The sequence below is a fragment of the Athene noctua genome, chromosome 4 (genome assembly GCF_965140245.1).
Source record: "Athene noctua chromosome 4, bAthNoc1.hap1.1, whole genome shotgun sequence".
Taxonomy (NCBI): Eukaryota; Metazoa; Chordata; class Aves; order Strigiformes; family Strigidae; genus Athene; species Athene noctua.
The window spans coordinates 11672394-11696143 of NC_134040.1; the positions used below are offsets into that span (position 1 = coordinate 11672394).

Genomic DNA, 23750 nt, shown 5'->3' on the forward strand with positions numbered 1-23750 from the left:
AGTCCTGCAGTGAAGTCTCCACCTCAGAGGAGTCAGGAGCACCTGAGATGTTTGCATAGAAGCATGCCTGTGCTACTCATTTTCTTCTGGTAATTTCATTATTTTTCTTACTTTTGCCCAGAAACAAGTTCAAAGTGGCCTTCTAAGTGTTCACTAGGACTGTAAATAGACAGCTAATGCAAATGAATTGCTCTGTGAGGGTTGTTGCTTTCTTGATTCATAGCAGGAGTATGAGCTCTCCTCACCCAAGGAGCTTCTGGCCACAGGGCTTACATCCAGCGGGCAGAATCGAATCCAGAGTCAATCGTTGCCTATGATTTGATGAATCGCTGCTTTTCAGTGTGTCCTCTGAACAAAATATAGACATTAATGATGGCATTTTTCTCATTGTTTTTGCAAGTGGGAATCAGTTGCCAAAGAGATGTGTCTGTTGTTGTCTGACCCATAGAGCATTCAGAGGTCCTGCTCTGGCACCATGGGAGACTCCCAGAGGTCCCATGTCATGCTTGAAGTCCTATGCAAATATATTGGTTGTCTTTGAGAATATCAAAGGGCACTAAGTAGTCACATTTAAGCAACCTCACTATGTTCTGGACATATGTACCTCAGCTAGTCACCGTGGGCTTTTCTCACTGTTGGTGGAGGGTAGTAGGCACCTTTAGGGCACAGTGCATCTGATAAATGTGTCCTGTGGGAGAGACAGACTGTGTGCTAGATTAAGATGGTTTTGTGCAGTTTAGGGTGTCTAGGCTAGCTGTAAATAGCTAAATTACAGATTATTTCCTCTCCAAATAAGCCAGGTTCTGTTCTTCTGCTTTGTGTAGCAATAAAAATGGAAGAGATGCCAGCGGACCCAAAACATCTGTGATTCTGATTCTCCAAAGGCCTCGCAGATTCTGGTTGGGAGAGAGAAAAATAGCTTTTCCAAAGAAGTCACGAGAATGCTTCCCAAGAATGTGATGATGTTTCCAAGACATTAAAAGGGGAAAAAAATAAGAACCTAAAGAGGAACACAAACTCATTCTTTCAGCAGAAACTTATTGGTTGTCCATAGGCAACAGTTTGTTTTGTGTTGTGGTGGGGTTTCTATTTCAGACCCAAGGTTAAGCACCCAGTAAAGCCAAGTCCCATATCAGAAAGACGGTGACCTAAATTAAGACAACAGTAAAAGAAAGAAACATAGGAGGCTCAGGTTTTAGGAAGTGGTGGAACAAGGCAGGCTAAATATTTATTAGTTCAAGGTCAGAAGTCATCTCAGGTAGGGTCAGAACTTGAACACAGGATTCCTCTGACTTCCCCAGTCAAATGACTTGTCTTCATCTTTGTACAGACATGTGGTTTTGGCAAGGTACTGTGTAGGATTTTTTCAACTAGATGTGAAATTTGAGGCAGTCTTTTTTACAAAATTCTGTAGGGATTTTTTTACTTTTTGTCTTTTTTGTCTTTTTTTTTTTTCTTTTTTCAATAGGCAGAAAGACTGTGTGGCTTGTGAAAAAATCAACACTTCGAAAAACTGTTCTCTGAGTTCAGTTATTAACTGCTAAATCATTTTTAAACCAGGTCTGCTTCCTATTTTTTCCATTTCCAAATATAAAATATGTCACTGTTTTGCCTTGTGTGTTAAGATGTTAGATCAATATCTGAATAATTAAATGCAGCAGGACAATGTACAGTTTAATTAGGCTTGAGGTTTTCAGAGTATTAACTATTAAAACTAAATAGGAAAATTGGCTTGCTCTGAATCCTTTTATTTATAAATTACAACTTGGCAAAAGTACAGATCTAAGTTTATTATGCATTTGGATTATGCAGTACAGAACTGCTAGGAAAAATCTTAATCCATTTAGACCACAGCAATCATTTTTGTTTGAGATCGGTTACGCTCACTGTGCTCTCGCAACATCTGTGACCATCCCGATGGGCTCTGAAGTACCAGGACCGTTTCGAAGCTGTTTAACACCACGGACCTCACCTCTGACTACTTTTAGCAAGGAAAATGAGAAAAAGGCAACCCTCGGTCCGGATTGAAAGCACTTTGCAGAAGTCTGTGCTTGATCAGGGGACGGATTTGTCCTCGAGGTGGCACTGTGATAAGGCCCATTTGATCTTCAGTTACACTGGCAGCGAGGTAGCTTCCTGCCCTGGTATTTAAGCGATTAAACACATCTACACATCGTCAAGGTTGTTCTTATGTGTCACACTTTTGCACTTATGTTTCGTTTACGTTAATATTTGCATTCTCTTCCATGCAAGTAAATTTAAAAAGTAAATACAGGCACACATTTTGAAAGCAGATAAACACTCTGATAGCGCAATCCAGTATAAGAAGAGAAAACTAAAGGGGGGGGGGGGGGGGGGGGGCGAGAAAAAGAACTATTTTAATCTCTTTCAAAATAAGTGCAGAGCCATCAGACACTTTTTTTGTTGACTTTATTTACACAAGGAAAAGATGCAAAATGCTGATTCCTGATAGCAAAAATATTTTCTCATTTATTGTTTCACAAGTGTACTGTTTCATACCAAGGAAGTCTGGCTAAATGTGAACCTGGGAGAAACATCAGATAAGATTGCAGAATGGAAATAAGTCAAGCCCAGAACAAAGACCATGTAGGCTATGGTCAAAGACCACTGTCTTGTAATAGGTCAGATCCAGACACTTAGAAAATTCCTAACTCAGGGAACACACAGATTTTTGATTACTTTCCTCAGATCTCATCCAGATCCAAACTACTCTTGCTGAATAAAAGCCATATAAACTCACATACCAACTAATAATTTCCCCAGATTCAGCCTGTGTGAAAGACAACTTTAGGATTTTTATACTTCTTTTCTTAAACGTGCTTGTTATGGTAGAATTCTAAATAGTCTGTGCCCACATATCCTGCTTAATTTCTGGTTATGTACAGATAATACCTTTAGGATTTATTAGTGCTTGCAAAATTGGGAGTAGTAATCTAATCTGGAATATTAATCTGAATTTAAATTGGATCTAAAGAATCTATAGGTCTTCATTAGGTGTCAACAAAGCTCCCAAAGCTCTGTAAACAACTCTGAGGGTTACTTAGGATCAACAAGATGCAAGTGTTGATTAAATCCCAATTAATCCTTTCCATGTCTCACGCAAACTGTAGATTTGGTCCTTATGGAAAGAAGTTCAGATTCCACAGACTCAGGTTTCTGAAAGATAATCCACACTTAAATTTGTACCTCATAAGGCTAAGGGTTTGTTTGGGTTTTTTTGTTTTTTTGAGACAAATCTCAGTGGATTTCAGATTTTTTTAAACTGACCTTAGTAGATATATCAAAAAGGGAAAACCCCTATGTAGGAACACTGGGAATATCAGCACAGGACAGAAAGCAAGAACCAAACATCAGACAAAAAGATGCTTGTTGTTTCTGACTCAGAATAAAAGTCTCTTTTTAATCCACTGTTTATCCCAGAGGTGCCCACAAGACTTCACTGACCATCACAAAGTCCAAGGAAATACTTCATTGTCACTTTTTTTTTTTTTCTGAATGGAACGCAAGGTTAAGATACACATAACCAAACATAGTTAAGTCAGAATAATAACATTGTTGTGCTTAATAAAACAATTAAAATTATGCTGGAAATGAAGAGCTCCAGATGAATCAATTGTTTTTTATCCCTGTGGACTGAAATAACAAGAAGTCTAAGCAAACACTGTGTTTTTTATCCTCAGCTGAACTTGACTTTGACTTCACTGTACCATGTAATAATCTGGCTACAATCCCACAAAAATTGCCATTTTATGTAAGGGAATGGCTGTCATGCACCTTTGTATGGCATAATTTTGAGGCTATATGCATATATTTTTAAGGATAAGCAAAAAGGTGGAGTGATGAGTCAGGTCATTAGTCTGCTTCTGTTGTTCTTCACACTAAAAGGCAGAAATGGAGGAAGGGGAAAGGATTATTCCAGCTAGACAAGCTAGAAGCAGCCAGAAAATGAAGAAACAAAGGTAGGCTTTGTTTCAACCAGCGTTAACCAGCTAAAAGTTAGGTGTTTGGTTTAATGTCATTGTCCTCTACAGTGACCTTTGGCAGCATTTGCAGTAGTGTTCATCCCTGCCAGGTAGGGGTGCACTGGGAGGGGAGATGGGTCACCTTCTGCAGGTCCCCGTCTTGCCCCTCCACACAGAAGAAGTCAAGATAAATCTATCAGACTGAACACCTGACTTCTGGCTGGCTCCTGTCCCAAGTGGGGATCATGATGCGGTAGAAACAGATGATTGCTGCTGTGGACAGCCACCTTGTTTAACGCACACGTCCTCCATCCCAGCTGAACCCTCTGGAGACCTGGCAGTGTTCAGGCCTTTGGTCTGACAACCAAAAAGTACAGATAAGGTCTCACTCGCTCTGAATGTCCTAACTGTCAAATGTCCAGGAGACACGCAAAAGCGAAGACTATGCTCGGCATCTTAGAGAGCAGTTGCAAGCAGATGGTGGACATGTTTCTGTCTTGCTAAATGTAAGAGGACAGCTTTTTAGGCCTGACCAAACCTGGACGACCCATCAGGGCTGCTGAGGGGATTGAAACCGCTTCACCCTAAGCAAGGACCAAGGCAGGGTCAGGCGAGCTCTGCAAAAGGTGGAGACAGAGCACATAATGTTTCAGCAGTTCTGAGATATACGACAGAGCATGTTACCTGCTGACAGCTCCAGAGCAGAGGGATGCAAAAAGACCCTGAGCTCCCGCTGCAGAGGGGTGCCAAAAGCTGAGAGTGTTGGCATCATTCCAGCTACTTCCCCTCTGTTTTTTTCCCTGCTGACCTGTACAGGCAGTGAGACAGTAGATGTGAATGAGGGAATGTCTTCTTAGCTCATCTGGTTTACTTATTAGACAAGGTAGACATATTCTCTCCATTTTCTGCATGGGGAGTCAGCTCTGTGAGGAAGCACCATTTCAGATCACCTGAAATAAGCTTACAAAATGTTCCTCTTGTGGACCTCAACAAAACTGTTGGTGTGAAGAAGAAAAGTAGACATTTGTAAAAAAGTGACTCTGGGATACAAGGGATGTGTCAACCCCCCCAACCCCATCTCTCTAAATGTTCTCCTTTACTGCATGGAAACGCTATTCAAGCACAAGCCTTGTTTGCTTATTTATTAAGTACATATGTTTTATGGAGTCTGTGATCTGCAGAAAACATTCCAGAATTCGGACCCAAGGGCAAAATCCTTTTTTTCCAATCTATACTGCCGATCTTTATGCTGATGTTTTGCTCTTCCTAAGGGTTTTCCGTGCAGTGAGGAAAAGAGAAATATCAGAGCTCAAATCCATCAGGTGTATCTGAAAGGAATAACTTGCTTTGCTGTCCTCCTTGTTGCCTCCCTCAGCAAAAAGAGAAACGCAAAAATGAAAATGCAAGAGAAAAGATGATGGCCAATACCACTAATACTTAATAAACTGACTGTTTTGAACAAAACCTGATGGCTTTTTACAATAAGATGTCAGTTCCATCAGCATTAGCAGTACATCATAGCTCAACAGAAGAATGGAGATACTTCTCTCACACTCAACTTAGGCATTTTCTGTGAGAAAGAGTAACATTTTGGAAAAGGCTTCCTTTCCACCTTTCCACTCTTTAGATGTGTGTGATCTTGGATCACCCCTCCAGTTTCTCTTCCTTTTTTTTTTCACCAAGTGTAGTCATTTCCAATAAGGTTCGTGAAGGGTTTCTGCTTTTGAAGGTCCCAAATGGCTTAAATCACTCCTAGCACAAATGCACTCTCTATTGTGGAAACTGAAACCTGCCACACCATAAGGTGATCTGTATATTAGAACCAGATATCCCTTCACATCTGCATTTCCAAGCAGCTATGTGGTATGTTTTGAGTTAGCCTACTTTTAGAGTGGCTCATCAGATAGAGATATAGCTATAAATACTGCTAAAGGGCTGGTGTTTGCCAGGCTTTTGCAAGGATGCTGGCTTGGGAGAGGAGGACGTGTAGGCAAGAGGTACTTCCCTTTGCAAAACAAATGTCATCCACGCAAACTACCATAACTGCACACCATGGTGACAGGTCACCTTTTCTTCCTGCTATCTGAGGAAACTACTGTCCCTTGCCAGATGAATGACAGGGTTTTGGGTGCTTCAGGTTGGATGCATGCTGGCCCCATCCTCTAGTCCCATATGCTTGGTTCTGCAGACTACGTGATGTTGCACTCCAAAACAGGGTGGTCTGATACCTACCAGGAGCAATCCATGGACTTTATTATCCTATAAACGCCCTGACATGGTCTGGAAGGAGACTGATAAGCCAAAATCTGCCAGGGAGTAAGTTTACAGTGAAGACTATGAACAGGCATTTGCCTAAGCCTGTGCCATGATCCTTTTGACTTGCCTGTACACACCCAAACAAGAAGGCCAAGTGATATGAAGCGTTTGAGCAGGATTAAGACTAAGTCAGCCATGACTTGAAGCGGAGACACCACACCATTATAGTGTGCTCATTAAACAGAGCAGTCCCACCTCCAACCGAGTGCCTTCCCCTTATAAAATTCAGTTAATTGCATATTCTCTGCAGAGGTGCCCTTCATCCGTCTGCACCATGGTGTGTATTGTCATGAAGTGGCAAGAAAGCCTCCCCAAGACCAGACAGTTGGAAGGAGATATGCAAAGTGATTCGTCTGACTTTTTTTATATGACAGTTACCCACTCAATATGTGGACAATATTAGCTAGATATGCTTTGTCTTTAAGAGGAACACAGGATGAAGATGTCAGACTTAGAAATCTCCACTTAGTTTGATTAATTCTCCCCAGTGGATGTGGGAGGAGAACTTTGCCTTAGAGAATGAGATAAAAGGGGCATTGGCACCTCTTCCTACTTACTTGGTAGGACATAGCCCTGTGAGGCACAACAAAGGTGCACTTTCATCTCTCCTTGCCCATCTCCCCAGTACTGTCTCCATTGAAATCAAGACTTTAGCTTCCTCTGGTAAGACGTGGATTTACAAAGTGTGATATGAAAATTTTCCTGCAGCAAGTCCACTTATCACTCTAACTTCAGACTAACTGCAGTATAGATTTTATTATTCATAGCCAGAGGCCTGTGTAAATTTCTGGGTTGACTTCTCGTGTCTTCACAAGGGCAGAATGTGGGCTGCGGTGTTCAGGTTTCATAAGGAATTACTGTGGGAACTGGCTCGCGCCATCCTAACACAACTCAAGGAGTTTGTGAAGTCAAAGGGGAATCTTATGAGAAGGAGCTGATATGGTTGGGTTTCCTGCCGAGCCCCACTGAGATGCTGGAGAAGATAGCACATCTCAGTGCCGCTTGCCGAGAGAAAGCAAACAGAGCTTTACCACTGAGTTCACTCAGTGTTTGACCCAGCCTTCCTACTGCTTCAGGCTTTTCTAGGACTAATCAGACTTGATAACAAAATAATTCAGAACAAGAAAGTGAATGCATTTGGGGTTTCCATGGATTTACATTAGGATCTGAGTTCATTACAATATTAATTTTGACTAGGTCCAGTCCTTTCTAAAGGCATTTCAACACTACTTTCATGCTATGTGAAAACGTAATTTTTGTATACCATAATAAACATATTCATATGTATGTAACTGTATATATCTCCAGATATGTATCTCCACATACGCTGGAACATTGCAAAACTATTTCTAATACATTACAGAACCATTTGAAAGTTGCATTCATCCCCAGATTTTAATGACTCACATAAACTCTAACTATACATTGATTTCTATAAAGATTATTTCTGAACTCACTCAAAAATTCATGGTTTTAAATTTGTATATATATCATTGGTGGTAGAGGGGATTTTTGGGGGGAAATCTGTACACCTCATTCAAATATGATTTGAAAAAGTATCGTTTTTACATGACAGTGAAAAATACTTTCCTTGATCTAATGGCATCTTTAAAGCTTGATATGTTGTCCTCTTTTAGGATAAAGGAATTACAAGTCAGTAGAAAGGTGATGTTTTCTGTCTTCTATCTACACAGAGCTCACTTGCTTCTTATTAATGTAACTCACAAATATAGGTGATTTTTTAAAATAATAAAGCTCCATGTAATTTTCGCAAGTTTTCCTGACAGTTTGAGTCATTTTACTATCAAAGTGAAAAAGCTAGTATATTTTTTACCCCAATGTTAATGTTATTCGAGGGTAGCTTTGATCCATGCATCAATTTTCCTTTTACACCACTGTAAAAATACAAAGGATGTTTTGTACTGTAAGTTCTTAATACTTTCTTTGATTGAATTTGGCTCTGTCCTGGAATTAATCTAAAACTCCTGAGTCGATCAGATTTAAGAAGGTATGAGTTTTTACTACATTTACTAAGTTCCAACTGGTTTTGAAGATTGATCTAAGAATCCAATATAACAACACATGGAGAAGTTCATTACAGCCCTTGACAATGGTTTAATGCGCCACTGAAATCATTCAAGATTGCATGAGGGAAGGAGAACACCACTGCAATGAAATTTTATTTCAGAATCCTCAACTTCAAGTTCTGACAGAAAATCTTGAGATTCACACTGTAAGTACATAAAAACTAGAGATAGTCTAGCTTGTTAATTAAAAATAGTTTGATTTTCTTATCTTCTATAACACAAAAATAAAATGTTAAATGCTATTTCAAAATTTAAATAGTTATATTCTATTGTGACAGTGCATTTTTTTCCCTAGCTCTTTTGTTTTAGGCAAAATAAAGAGTTGTGTGCAATGTTTAATTTCAGGAGACCTTCATTTTCTGAGGGAAAATTATTCTAAAAGTCTTATGGATAATAGGTTAATGTTCAATAGATTTGAAAAGTCACTCTTTTTTTACTGTGTCTCTGTATTTTCCAACTTGATTGTTAACAGAACAAAATATCCATGGTTAGGTCTGGTAAGGATCTCTTTCCATAATGCTCTTTTGTCTGTATAACAATAATAAAAGCTTTATTGGCACCTATTTCACATGACCTCCATAATTCTCCTGTGGCTGACCCTAACCAGTACCAATAAAATCATGCATTCTCTCACTGTACAGACAAAAAAAAAAAAAAAAAAAAAAAAAGTAAATCAATACCAAAGACTTTTCTGGAAAAGCCACTTTAAACCAGGACTGTATTATAATTGTTATCTTATTTCAGTAGGGACTACCTTTTTAAAAAATATGTCATATAATTTGCTGATGATCCATTTTCTCTCCCCATCTCCAGTAAGACAATAAATATTTCCGAAAGGGCTCTGGAATTTTAATACATGGGGATAGATATTCCTCAAAATAATTCTCAAAGTGTTTTCTTCGTTAATATATTCACGTACCCAAGGATATTCCCCAGTTTGATAATTTATCATGGGTTAAAATACCCCTCACTTAGCAAAGAAACAGCACTTAAGCGATGGGATTCATGCTCCCAATTGTGTGACATTTATAACGAGGAATAAATAGGCATCACAGACAGTCAGGACGTGCTACGGGCTGGAAGTTTCCTTCCGAAGCACTTAGTGACTATCTGTGAATAATGAACACATTCATGGGAACCAGCATGGGTTGTGCAGCGTCCTTGAAAGGGGAAAAGTTCTTTGCCAACATCACTGACAGTGAACAGTTCAGTAGGGTTGGGTTTATAAAGATAATTTACTGAAAAATCCCTCCCCAGAATTATCAGTTTCTCTTTTTCCCCATCTTCGGGGAGCCCTTAAAATTTACGGCAAATTCAGAAAGGAATTCCACACAGTGTTGTTACTTAAGTGTTATTTAACCCACATTTGAAGGGTTTTAGAGTTTTCTACCTGCAGGGGAAAAATAAAAAGGGAGTGGGGGTGTGGGGGTGTGTGGGGGGTGTCTATTGCCGTGTTGTCCTTGTCCTTTGCGGGTTCCCTGCCCGAAAGGCCACCCAAAAGGGGGTATCCCCGTGAGAGGCGCACAGGACCCCCTCACCCAGGCGGGGTGGGGGTGGGGGGGGCTCAGTCTGGCCGGGACACCCCTCTGAAACTCTCCCTCCTTTGTCCCAACAAGGCCCAAAGGGATGTCACCTCCCTCCCTCGGGTCTTGTTCCGCGTCCGCGACTTTTTGACGGTGGCGGAGCCGCAGCAGAGACCTGGTGAACTCCGTGCGGGGATGGGAGGTGCCGCGGCGGGAGAGGTTTGGGCGGCTCCCCCGGGAGCTGGGCAATTTCCCCAGCACTCCCCGGGAGGAGGACGAGGAAGAGGGAGAAGTTATACAGAGGTTTAGAGGCAGTACAAAAATCTTCTGGTTCATCTTTTATTTTGTGGTGACTGGTTTTCTTTTTTAAGTAGACATCCAAACCATCCCACCACACCTCTGCTCCTCCAAAGGAGCGTTGGACCCGAAAAACAAACTCTTGTTCCGAGTGTCTGCTTTGGCATTTTGGTGGCTCCCGACTGTTTACTGAAGATGAGAATACGGTCTTTATTTGTTTTATTTTTATAGCTAGACCAAACCTGGCTGAAAAACTACTTTTATTTGTAAGTCTATACCTATGTATATATATATCTGTCAATATATCAACCAGAGGTAGATGTTGCCCAAGAATTTCCTTACCCTCAGCGCTGCCGTTGTGATCTGTCGGGAGGGTGTTAGGAACTGAGCGATCTGTTCAGCGCCGCGTTTTCGGCATGGAGAAGGAGAGATGGTTCCCCTTGCCAGGAGCTCTGCCCGCAGCGCTGGGGGTTAAACGTCTCCTGCAAAGGTCCGGGCTCCAAACGTCCCGCGGGCCCTGAGCGGCAGAGAGGAGCAGAGGTTAGGTAGCGAGAGCTAAAGCCTGTCTTTCATTTCATTTAATTTCATTTCTACTTTACGACACATCGAGGCAGTGCTGGGGCAGGGGGGAGCAAGGGGAGACATCAAACACCGTCGGGGTAATTGCATTCATATTGCAGGCAGGCCCGCTCCAGTCCGTGCGGGAGGCGTCAGGGCTGCGGTGGGAGCGCCCGTCCCGGCATCCCCGTGGCTCACTGGAGGCCCTTGTCACACTCGCAAACACGTTTTCGGCCCCAAATGTAGCCCTCCGTCTGCTGATTCCCCGCGGAGCCCGGCTCCAAATCCCCGCTCCTCCCTGCCCCCTGCGTGGCAGGCGGCCGCGCTTTGCACCCGCGTCGAGTAAACCCTGTCTAAGGCTCAGGAGCCGTCGGAGGTGGGGACGGCGGGGATATTCCACGGGCATCCCACGCCGGTGATGGGCGCCAGGACGGCTCAGCAGGAGAGACCCCACCTGCAGCGGCGCCGGGGCCGCAGGCCACAGCACCTCCCGGCGCTGCCCCGGATCTGGAGGTCTCCAAAGCCTCGGAGAAAAACAATGTCCCTGGGAAAGAAACAGAGCCAGAGATGGAAAATATAGGGGCCCACACCTGTAGTCTAAAGCCGGTCTCACAGCTGCCTCTGCCGAAAACACGGGGAAATCCCTTCTGACCCGGAGGCAGGCAGGCAGGAGCTTGCTGCCCAGGGAAAGCCTCTCCGCTCGGCAGCCTGCAAAAAAAAATAAAGGTTTTCCGTGCCACAAAGAGATGGCTGTGGGAGAGAAGGCGGTGGGAGAGTGAGAGGTCCTGTCTCGCCGTGGCCACCCTGAGCCCCTCCGGAGACGGCCCGGGAGCCGCGCCGGCACGGCCCTTGCCCGACGGGAGGGTTAGCCCGGGGTGATGGCAGCGCCCTCGGCACAAGGGGACACCCCTCCCCGCGCTACCCCCGGGCAAATGATACCGAAAGGTGCTAGGGCAGGGGCCCAGGATGTCTTTCTGACAATAAATTACGAAGATACCGTCACTGTCTGCTTATTCTGCTCCCGACACGGAGTCCTGCAGGGAGACATGCAACAAACACACGCCCTTTTTTCCCTCATCATCAAAACAAGCACAAAGAGTATTAAGTGTTAGCAGTCATGTCCCTATAGCAATATAAAAGCTTAAAGAAATACCGCATACACACGGACATGTATGTACAAGTGTTGTATTTGCAGGTATAGAATTACACTCATCCTGATTTTGTGTTTCAGGAGTATGTCTGAGTATACATGCCTTTTCACAAACAGAGTTCAGCATTATTGCACACCAAACAGTTATACGTTGTGCTGAAGAAATATGGAAGGGGAAAAAAGCAAGAATAAATTTACTCTCATTGGTTTTATTACACTATTTCTAAGTGGAAAGCAAATAACATTACGTAAGTTGCATGACCACACTGTAGGAACACTTTATAAAATATGGGTAGGGTATATACACATATCGTTTGTACATTGTATATGAAATGTATAGAAGTAACCAGGGTCCGCATTTTTCTCTTTATTCCAGAAAGCACACATGTATTTTCTGGGTCTGCCAGTCAAACAGAGCTGACAGTTTATGGATGCCTAAGACATACCGTTCAAACTCGTGTTTCCTACCCAGCAACGCGCACCAAGATGCACAGATGATAAAAGCAGTGTTCGTTACCGTCACTCCTGTGCAACAAGTGACGAATTGCCCTTTCGGCCGGTTTACGATTCACCAAATCGCTCCTCGGTCTCTGCCCAGGTAAGACCGACAGTCGAACATGCCCCTATACATTCCGTCTTTTCCAGAGTCCATTTCAGAGCTCTAGCAGTTTGCATCTTTCTGGACTCTTTGGAACTGGAATTATTCCTTTATATTCCTTTCTTTCTTGCTTTTTTTTTTTTTTTTCTTTTTTTCTTTCTTCAATAGGCCCTGACCTCAGAGGTCCCCACCGCCACCCCGGGAGGGGGAGAGGGACCGCTTCGTGCCGGGGAGGCCGGCTCCGCACCCGGCTGCGCCCCGGCCCCGCCGGACGGACACTCCCGCCGGGCAGCTCCCGCCGGGCGGGGGGGCGGGGCTTGGGAAAGGGGGTGCTTTGTCCAGGAGCACCGTAAAGGGGAACAAGCAGGGTATCCCGGCAGAGGAGGCAGAGCAGAGCAGAGCAGAGCAGGAGGAGAGAGCTGACCCGCAGGTGAACATGGCAGGGGCACCCCTGTACTCACCCAAACCTCCACGGGTCTCCGACGGGCACTCTGGGCGGACCCGTCCCTCTCCAGCCCTGGCCCCCAGGGAAAAGGCAGAGGAGAACTGTCCTGCGGCGGGGCCCTGCAGCGAGGGGGAGTTTTTGGGGTTGCTGGAGGTGCGTGTCCTGAGGCGGGCGGATCCAGCAGGCTCAGGAAAAGGGGACAGGCGGGGGGTGGTTCTACGGCTTTCCATGAAGTGAACTTACGACAGGAATAATAACAAAAAAGCCGGGCTGCGGAGGGCGAACGCCAGGAGCCATGGGCTGGGGGCTGGAGCGGGCAGCGCATAGCCGCTGCCTCCCTGCCCGGGGCGGCGGGAGAGGGGCGGCGTGGAGGGCCCCCTCTTCCGTGAGCGGGGGCTTCCCTCTCCCCTAAACAAACTAGACAGGCATAATACACATATATAAATAAAAAGGCGTATATATGTATATGCATATACGTATAGGAAAAGGTTAAATGACACCAACCGGGCCTCCGGAGACCCTGTAGACGAGGGTCCCCCGCCCTCCCGTGCCGGCCACCCTCCTCTCCACCGGCCGCGGACAGTGCCTGCTCACGGGGGCAGGTGTCCCTCCGCCGCCTCTCCCGGTTCAAGTGCCCCAACCCGGGCGGGCTCCGGGCGGCGGGCAACCTCACCGCTCCGCCGGCAGCCCGCGGCGGTGGCTGCCGGGCCGGCGGGGCCGGTGCAGGCTCTCCGGGCGGCGGAGGGCGCATCTCCTCCGTCCATCGCCGCCGCCGCAGACATGAAAGCGCTCGGCGGGGGACGGGAGGGGGGTGATTATTATTAATGACATTAATATAACTGCTATGTCCGCGACGCGGATTGGCTGGCTGGGCTGCCCGCTGAGCCCGCTGCAGCCAATGGGAGGGCCGGGACGTGGAGCGGCCAAGCCCCCCCCCGGCTGCTGCCCGTGTGCCGGGGCCGGCACCGCCGCTCCCCGCGCTCCCCGCTCCCCCCGCGCCGGGATTTGCTCCCTAATTGACCTAAATAAGGAGCTCGTGAGTGGCAGCCCCGGGGCGGCGCGCGCGCGCGCGCACGCACACGCACCCCGCACCGCACGCACCCGCGCACACACACACACACACACGCACGCGCGCACACACACACACGCACGCACACACACACACACACACGCCCAGGCACCGGCAGCGCCCGGCCCCGCCGCGCTCCGCGCCCTGCGCTTCCCCTGCAGAAATCCCATCTGCCGCGGCGCTCCTCCCCTCGCAGGATTCCCCCTCTCGTGTCCGGCGTTTAACTCGCATGACATTTTTATTTCGTTATTATCGTTTTCGCGCAGGATCTGGCGCCTCCGATGGGTTGTCGGGTTGCGGTTTTTTTTTTTTCCTTCCCCGTTCCCTTCTCCTCCTCCCCCTCCCCCCTCCCCTCCTAGCTTGCAGGAAATGATGGCAAACCGCGATCTGAAATGATTACTCCGGAAAAAAACCCTTTTATACCAGGAGAGCATCCACGGGGCTAGGCACAGGCAGGAGGCGGCCGCGGGGCAGCGGGGAGCCGAGCAGCCAGCCGCCGGCGGAGCCGGGACCCCCCCTCCCGCAGTCCTCTCCGACGATGCCGGACGAAGCCACGGAAAACGCCGGCTCCACCTCCGCCCGCGTCTCGTCCTTCTTCATCGAGGACCTGCTGGGCACCGAGGGCACGGCGGGCGGCGGGGCGCGGCGGGCGGCGGCGGGCGGCGGGGGCCGCGGGGGGCCGCGTTGCGGGCCGCGCTCTCCGCTGCGCCTCGGCGCCCCGGGCTGCCCCCTCCGCGACGCCGCCGTCGGCTGGTACCGCCGAGCGCACGCCGCTTTCCTGGGCTGCGCCAGCCCCGACAGTAAGTTGCCTTTCCCTACCCTTAATCGCCGGGCTCGGCTGGGGCGGGGGGTGAGGGGGGTGTCTCTGCTCCCCCCCGGGGGGGTCCGGTCCCGCCGCGGTCCCTGGGGGATGCGCGGAGGGGGATGCGCGGAGTACCCCCCAGCCCTCGCCCTGCCTCCCCGTTTTCGGCCGCCCAGGGCGAAGCTCCAGAAACGCTCACGGTGTGTCGGGCACCTGGAGCCTCCGCCCCGCCGCTCAAAACGTGAACACGGTTGTTTGCTTGCTCGGAATTTTTTTTTTTTCCTTCCCCCCCCCCTCCCTCCTCCCCAATCCCTTTTTATTTTCTTCTCCTTCTCTAAGAGAGAAGTCTGGCTGGGTTTTTTTACGCCCTGGCAAGGCCGGCAGCTGGGCGCCCCGACCCCAGCAGCGCCGCGGGGGGTTTGGAAGGCCGGGGAGCCGCCGCTGGGGCCCGAGCCGCCCCTTCCGCGGAGCCGGCCCCGCTGCCCGCCCTCCGCAGCGCAGCGCGGCTCAGGCAGGCAGCGGCCTGTGCCTGCGGGAGCCCGCTGGAAAGGGCGCAGGAGGAAAAGCCTGGGTTTCAGGGGCAGAAATTAACATCTGAAAAAGTTTATGGGCTGCGATCAGCGGTTATTTTTATCCTGATAGAAAAAATATTGTCTCTCGGCGCATCTCTCTGATCCTATGCGAGCCTGTAGAGTTCTCACGATTACTCAGTAAGGAAAAGAGGCGTGATTTGTAATCCAAATAGTTTCTTTTTACAGTAATGGATTTATTAATATTTTTAATTTCTCTCGAAAGTACATCTAGAAACAAAAAGCCTACTCTAGAAAAATTGCTTGTTTTTCTCTCTCTTCCCCCCCCCCCTTTTTTTTTTTTTTTAATTTTTTCCCTCTCAGTTCTATAAAGAGTAGGATATGGTTTGAGGTTTTTTCCTCTTTAAAATTGCAAATAGAAGCACAACATGGGAAACTCCACGGAGACATTCTGGGAGACAATGTCCCGATATTAGAGTAACTGACCCGATGCTTTTGGGTTATCGAGTTCAGAATAACGTGAAGGGAAGATATTTCTTTCTTACCCCTCTTACACACAGCAATATACTTACGTACTTGTAAGTATATGTGTGTGCATATGCATGTAAATATATTTGTGTATACACGTGTGTAAATATATACGTGTGTGTGTATAAATAAGAGTTCGCATGTATTCGTATGTGTACATACACCTGTAAAAAGCACATGCATACGTGTGTGTATACATATACACATACACTGTATTTATGTGTACAAAAGGTATACCTAGCGGTAGATGTATGTTATTTATGTGTGCGTTTAGGTACGCGGGTGTACTTCGGTGTGAGTACACATACGCACATGCACGAGTGTGTACACGGATGAGTGTAGGTGTATACACACGAGATGTAATTTCTGCATTTCTCTGTGAGTGTGCGCATCACTCACAAGTACTGGGGACTTTAGCACAGGAGACGGAGCAGCGGCGGGAACCTTTGCCCGGGCTCCCGCCGTCGGGCGCCCTCGGCGCCCCGGCCGCGCTCCCTCCGCAGCCGCGCCGTTTGCTCTCCCGCTGAGCGGGGCGAGGGGCCGGCGCTCCCCCGGGTCAGCGGGCGGCTGGGCGATGCCCCCTCTCCCCCCCCGCTCCCCGGACCCCACCTCCCAGCCCTTTGCCTCTCTCCGCAGCCAGCGACCGGGACTCGCCCGAGCTGCCCGAGGAGCCGGCGGAGCGGGCGGGCGGCGGCGGGCGGGCGGCGGCGAGGGGCCCGCCGGGCGGGCGGCCGGGGCCGGGCGGCCGTGAGGAGGAGGAGGAGCAGGAGCAGGAGCGCGGCGAGGAGCCGGGAGAGCCGGAGCAACGCGCCGCCGGCCGCAAGAAGAAGACGCGCACGGTGTTCAGCCGCAGCCAGGTCTTCCAGCTGGAATCCACCTTCGACGTGAAGCGCTACCTGAGCAGCTCGGAGCGGGCCGGGCTGGCCGCCTCGCTGCACCTCACCGAGACGCAGGTGAAGATCTGGTTCCAGAACCGCCGCAACAAGTGGAAGCGGCAGCTGGCGGCCGACCTGGAGGCGGCCAACCTCTCCCACGCGGCCCAAAGGATAGTGCGGGTCCCCATTTTGTACCACGAGAACTCGCCGGCGAGCGCCTTGGGCTTCACCCTGCCCCACATGTCGCCCCCCTTGGTGGGCTTCTCCAGCGGCGTCAGCTACCCCCTGGGCACCTTCCCCGCCGCCTCCCTCCCCTTCCTACGGTCGCAGATGACAGGACTCGTCTGAGCGCCCACCTGTGCCGGGATCGCGGCCCCCTCGCCCCCTCCCCCGGCTTCCAGCTCCATCCCCCTTCCTCCCCGGATTTTTTATTTCCAATTTACACGTTTTTCGATTTTCTGCTTTTTGACTTTTTTTTTTTTTTTTTTTTTTTTTTAAACGTGCAATAAACTTACTTTTGGGGTTAACTCGGAGCGACGCGCAGCAGCCGGAGGGAACCGAAAGGACTGCGAGGACCCCAGCCATGAGCCGGGAGCGAGTCGGCGGGGCTTCTCCCGCCGCGCATCCAAAGAAAATGCAGCCCCGTGGCAGAGGCAAAGCCCCCGCCGCCGCCTCTGCCCCGGGGTGACAGAGACCGGCGTTTTCCGGGGGTCAGCAGCCCCCCAGACCCTTCCACACCCCCCTCCCCCGCCCCGCAGAGCTGCCCAGCGTGAGACGAATGTACGGGACGGCTGGGGCCCCACCGCCCCCACCCGGCGGAGCCTGGGGGCCCCCGCCGCGGCCAAGGGACCTTGTCCGGGTCCTCCGCTGCCCCGGGTCAGCGCTCCTGCCGGTGAAACCTTTCCTTTTCCCCGCTGCCCCGGCTGCTCGCCGTGCAGAGCGGGGGACCCTGCGGATCCCCGCCTCCAGCAGCTTCTCCAGGGCCCTTTGTTTTAGCCATTTAATTCGTACAGATTCCTCTCCTCCCCCCCCCCCCCCCCCTCCGTGGTTACTCTCATTTTCATGCGATCGATACCGAAGCATGTGCTGATGCCCCCTGGTCCTTCTCGATGAAAGGTTTTGATTTGAAACAACGCGAAGCCAAATTGTTGGAATGAATTCCCCTGAAGTCCGAGCTGTGAGGATCTGGTTTCTTTGTTTTCGTTTTATTGCCCTGACAAACTATCGGCTAAAATGCACGGTTAAATATATACATATGTAATTCAAGATACTGTATTTTACCAGTGGGTTTGCCACTTATTTCGGTTGCCTGAGGAGGCTGAGGAAAGCGTACCTCGGCTTATCCGTCTCTTAAGGGATCCGTTTGTGTAATCGATTAATAGTTCGCACTGGCAATTAAAAAGGAAAGAAGGAAAAATAGTCAGATGGGGATAGACTGGGGAGCTGTATGGCTAGTTATGCAAGCTAACCTGTAATATAATATTATATGAAGTATTATGCATGCCAAGCTATTTTTTCCCTTTAATAACTGTTTTGTTTCCCCCTCTCTACCCACTGCTAAAATGAATATCGGGTCCATCATTGTTTCTAAAGGTTTGGATTTCTTTTTCGGAATATTAAGTGGGAAATGACCTTATAAAACTCAGCCTTGGTGGAAGGTCAAGCTTTGATCGTACGTTTTAGGGCATAATCAGATGTAATTGAACCGACCAGCTCGGAGCACTCGGTGTTTCCCTCAGGGAAAGCCGGGTCCTGGATCTACTGGGGTATGTGCATGCGGACCTGTCTCCAGTGAAGGAAGAACCGTCTAATTCTTATCCTACGCTTTGCATTATATTTTTTGCTCCAAGAGCAATCCCACGGTTTCTTGTTATGAAATCGGTCGGCGAGATGCGGGGGAGCTCCAGCTTTGATACGAAACCTGAGAAGAAGGGTCAGGGTGGATTATAACCTCTCCACCGCTTTTTTTTCTTTTTTCTTTTTTCTTTTTTTTTTCCCTCTGCTTTGGCCTGAAACAAGGCTCTGGGCATCAGCCTGCACAGTTGAAATGAGGACGCTGAAAGGCTCAAAGCCACTCGAGAATGAAATATATATATATATATATATATATATATATATATATATATATTCCGGGTTCCTGAGAAAAGTCTTCACTTTCCGGGATGTTCGTTTCGACTTGAGCCCCGTTTCTGGAAGCTGTTTTGTTTTGTGGGTTGGTTTCTTTTCTTTTTTCTTTTTTTTTTTTTTTTTTTTTTCAACTGCTCTGAAATCCCTCGTCTCACTCCGGGAGATCTTCGCCAGCTGTTTTCTTTGCATATCCGTCAAACACCCGAATTTGGGGCGAAAACGTCTAAAGCCTGGTCCCCGAGCAGTGTAAAGAGGACTGGGAGGCGGCGGGGCTGGGGGTGCCGGTGCCCCGGACGGGACCCGCCGGCCGCGGGGGGAGCGGCTGGGGTGGATCTCAGCCTTTTCATGCGCAGAGGAGGTGACTTGAGGCGATATTCCTTCCTCGGTGCGCAACCACTTGATCTGATACCTTTCAGAGCCTGGCTACCCCTGGGAGAAAGCGGCCAGATCGTTTCCCCCGTCATACCCAGCTCCCCAGCTCTCCCAGTGCTACCTACTGGAGTAAAATCCTGACTCACTACAGTCATATCAGAGTAGATTGTAATCCAACGAGAAACTTAACACGCCTGCCACTCTCCACATGCCTTTTCTTTGGAGTAACATATGAGATTATTATACTTCTGATTCTACTAAATATTCTTTTCTTGAAGTTGAGGAACTGGCAGGGCTAAATGATCAATCGGATTTTTAAAATGTGTTTTGACATTAGTTTGTTTGTTTTTTAAAGACGTGCTGATTATATCAATAAACAGATTTTTTTCATACACTGTATTTGTAACTTATGATCATAGTGAAATATTAAAAGGTGCAAGACGTGAATTCGTCTAAGAAAAAGTGCTTACTTACGCCTTATTCTGTACATGCAAGAACTGCTTTATAGTGGCTTATTAAAAGTATGTGTTGAAAGTAGGAACATATACACCTCAGGTTGCTTTACCTCGTAGTTTTTTTAATGACGCTTTTCATTGTATCTGGTGTCAAGAAATTTCTTCAGGATGCAGAAAAACAGCTGGCAAAGACGTAGTCCCTGATGTATGTGCGCTGACGATTTCAAAACAGGCAAACGCTCCCCTAAAACCCCAAGCCCACCCCTCAAATCAGGACTGCAGACTACTGGCAGTTTTCTTCCCTGTGTATATTTTTTATTAAACAAATCAAAGAGGTAGAGTCACGCTTTGTGCTTCTCCTGCAATGAGAAAAATGTTGTCTCAAAGTAGTTTCGCAAAGGCTGTTTGCGACATATAGAGACATACGTTGCTGCTTTATAGATCAAAGCAACCTCAGAATAGCTTTAAAATAAATCCAGTTATACTACAGCTGTAATATTATTACGCAGCATAAATCTTGTCTGTTGACATTTATTTAATGAATGTTGCTACAACAGCTTAGCTAGATGGCACTCCAGAGGCGAGGCAAAGGAAAACCTTGCCAGACTACTCACAAAGATAACTTGTGTTTATTGGACGCTAATAAAAATAATTAGTGAAAACATTTATTTTTTTCTTAAGTAAACCAAACGAAAATGAGAATACTGTCTGAACTGACCTTCTGAAATAAATTCTTGGTGTAGCTGCCGTAAGATGTTATTATTAATTACACTTTTAAATGAAAATGATCGATATGCTGGAAAGCACCTTGTTAAATGGCTACTTTGCAAATGGTACAATGCTCACCGGCTTAAGATTGCCTGTAACTTTTCTCGTAGGCATGGCTCTAAAATATTCATGCAAATCAATACTTGATAAATCTCGTAGGTGCGCGCTGGCTCCACTGTTGAACAATATATTTGGATCGATTTTTTTTTTTTTTTCTTTTCTTTTATACTGCATTATCTTGGAATAGCCTGTCTGTGCCCCTGTGAACATGCCAGCCGGGCGGGGTGCGCGCCCGCTCTCACCATCGATCGGCGGGAGACTCGCTCCAGGCTTCAGTGGGCTCGCCGGAGTTAGTGCTCTCAGCCTCAAATTAGATCCAGGCGTTTTTCTTACATTTCCCGTCCCATTCCCCATGAATGTAACTTTAAGGCGTATTTCTTAATGCTTCAATTAACGATCCTGAGTTGCTCAGCTCTTCTACGGATCCTAGGTTTTAATTTCTATGTAGCAAATAGACATGAATGTCTATTAAAATAAATTTTCATGAAAATCTAGATGTGCACCTAAAATTTAGAGCTTTTTCACTTTCTTTTCTTTTCTTTTCTTTTCTTTTCTTTTCTTTTCTTTTCTTTTCTTTTCTTTTCTTTTCTTTTCTTTTCTTTTCTTTTCTTTTCTTTTCTTTTCTTTTCTTTTCTTTTCTTTTCTTTTCTTTTCTTTTCTTTTCTTTTCTTTTCTTTTCTTTTCTTTTCTCCTTTTCTCCTTTTTTCCTTTTTTTTTCTCTTTCTTTCTTTTCTCCCTCTCCTCTCCTCTCCTCTCCTCTCCTCTCCTCTCCTCTCCTCTCTCTCCTCTCCTCTCCTCTCCTCTCCTCTCCTCTCCTCTCCTCTCCTCTCCTCTCCTCTCCTCTCCTCTCCTCTCCTCTCCTCTCCTCTCCTCTCCTCTCCTCTCCTCTCCTCTCTTCCTCTCCTCTCCTCTCCTCTCCTCTCCTCTCCCCTTCTCTCCTCTCCTCCCTTCCCTCTCCCTTCCCTTCCCTTCCCTTCCCTTCCCTTCCCTTCCTTCCCTTCCCTTCCCTTCCTTCCCTTCCCTTCCTTCCCTTCCCTTCCCTTCCTTCCCTTCCCTTCCCTTCCCCTTCCCTTCCTCTCAACTCTTCTCAACTCTCCTCTCTTCCTTCTCTTTTCTCTCCCTTCTCTCTTTAGCAATTCCAGTCTACTGAGCAGGAGAGAATTACTAGCGATATTCGGAAATCCCCTCTAGGATTTTACCGCACACCTCTGGTATCAAGTGCGGGGGTTGCACGAAGGCGATCTAGCTGAAAATTTTAAACTGACCTCAGAGGGAAATAGAAGGGATGCTCTGTCCCAGGGTCACATCATGGCTCGATCTGCCTGTGTCCCGCACCTCTGGGTTGAAGGAGTCGGCTTAGCGCGCCCAACTCCCCCGAAAAGCCTGCTTATGTGTGACACTTGTAGCTGCCTTCCTCTGGGATTCCAGGGAGACTTGCTTTCCAGCCAGTGAAACCGCTTTCTCTTCCCTCCCTCCTTCCCTCCCCGCCATGCCCGGCGCAGGCGAGGGATGTCCCCGCTGCCCCGAGCCTCTGCCTGAGCCCGGGGAGGGGGGACACCACAACGGCAACCGGCACTTTAGACCCGGCTACTGTTGAACGGCAAAATCGAGTTCATTTTAGGGACCTGCAGCGCTAAGGTAGCCAAAGCCGCCTGGTGATTTTGGTGAGTTTTTCAGGCAGGGCTTCTGTTCCGGCCCCACCGGCCCGGGCTGTGTCCCGGGAGAGCAGCAGGGGCGGCTGAAAGACCGCTGCGAGGTGCCGGTGTGTCCGCAGTGACCAGCGCTCATTGCAAGGGGACATGAAATCCAGGGAGGGCCTATTTCACCCTAGAGTACATCGGGGGATAAAACAAGCCCGGTTCCATAAACCACGCAAAACCGGACTCGCTGGCGTTTCTGTAGAATCTAATCAGATTTCATCTCCATCAAATTTAGATTTAGAGTAGGAGATGTTTTGTGCTCTGAGCTAAAACGAAAATAAAGATATGTGTGCCGGGTGATTTCTGGTAAAAAGCTTCCCCAGGTAAAACGTTTCCATTCAGCATGATGTTAGTTTCTAATACAGGGATATATTGTTCTGAGAAAAAGGTTCGCTATTCCTGCGCTGCCGCTGCGCGGTACCGGCTTCCATGTCACGACACGTCCCAGACGACAGGATTCCTCCCAGCTAAAATACAAATGAAACGCGGGATTAAAAACTACCAGTGTCGGGAAATGTCTACCTATTGTAAGAAAAATTGTTTCTTTTAAACGGAGCGATTCAACGTCTTGTCCGACGGCTTTCAGGAGCCTGCGGAGTGAATTGCGGTGGTGCGGAGCAGTGCTGCGGGGAAGAGCCGCGCTGGACCCCCACCTTGGGCAGCGAATCCCCGTTTGCTGGCTCAGCCCTGGGCAGCTGATCCTCGCAGAAAGCGGAGACTCCGGCCAAAGCCGCTCCCTCCCGCGGCCGCTCCCAGCCGAGCCTCTGCCCGCGGCTGCGCTCCCCACGCCCCGGGAACCAGTCACTCGGAAAAGCCTCTGACTTTTGGCAAGGTCTCTCGCCCCGTCGGGCTGCTCCCCAGCAGCTCTGGGCCAAATGCGGGAGGGCCAGGGCTCGGAGGAGCTTGCTGCGGGCCTGGAACGGGCCCGGGGAGGCTCCGCCGCCCTCCCCCACGGCAGCCCCGCTGCAGAGCGCTCTCCCCGGGGGGCGTGGGGGGACGCTTTGCAGGCGGTTGTTTGGGTTTTGCAGGATACGGCTCTACCTGTCAGCATGCGAAGCCAAGTTTTGACTCCCCCCCCTTAAGCTAAGGGGGACCCTAGCAGAGGGCATGAGGACCCCGGCACGGATCTGGCTTGTAGGACTCGCTGCAGAGGGGACCCCGGAGGCCCCCCCCCCTACTCTTGTTGCCAGTGAATGGCTTCCAACCTGCCCCAGCGGCTGGGGAGATCCGGCACTGTAGTGTGCTCTCTCACTGCACAGCGTTTGTCACGGAAAAAAACCCATCGTCTTTGTAAAGCGGCCAAATGGGGCTGGAAAAGAAGGACAGACCTTTCGCGGCGGTGTGTTACCGGGCACGGTCTCCCAGGGTTGGGCTTGGACTGCTCGGGGGGGTGGAGGGGGCCGCGGTAAAAAAATTTAGGAGATAAAACTTAGGTCTTCTTCTTCAATTTCCTTCATATTTTCTGCCTTCTTCAAGCCTTCCTCTTTCTTCCAAGAAAATGTCTTAT

At 48.3% G+C, this 23750-nt stretch overlaps 2 protein-coding genes across 2 annotated transcripts; one reads left to right on the plus strand and one right to left on the minus strand.

The window, feature by feature from the left end:
- Positions 1-9775: 9775 nt before the first annotated feature.
- On the minus strand, positions 9776-13713 carry LOC141959577 (uncharacterized). The gene is made up of 5 exons (XM_074903746.1): positions 13462-13713; positions 13201-13374; positions 12974-13076; positions 11355-11472; positions 9776-10723 (listed from the first exon to the last, which is right to left on the minus strand). The coding sequence occupies exons 1-5, from the start codon at positions 13706-13708 to the stop codon at positions 10604-10606; spliced, it is 762 nt and encodes a 253-aa protein (XP_074759847.1). The 5' UTR covers positions 13709-13713; the 3' UTR covers positions 9776-10603.
- Positions 13714-14056: 343 nt separating this feature from the next.
- On the plus strand, positions 14057-17225 carry LOC141959975 (homeobox protein HMX1-like). The gene is made up of 2 exons (XM_074904442.1): positions 14057-14826; positions 16523-17225. The coding sequence occupies exons 1-2, from the start codon at positions 14565-14567 to the stop codon at positions 17107-17109; spliced, it is 849 nt and encodes a 282-aa protein (XP_074760543.1). The 5' UTR covers positions 14057-14564; the 3' UTR covers positions 17110-17225.
- The last annotated feature ends 6525 nt before the right edge of the window (positions 17226-23750 follow it).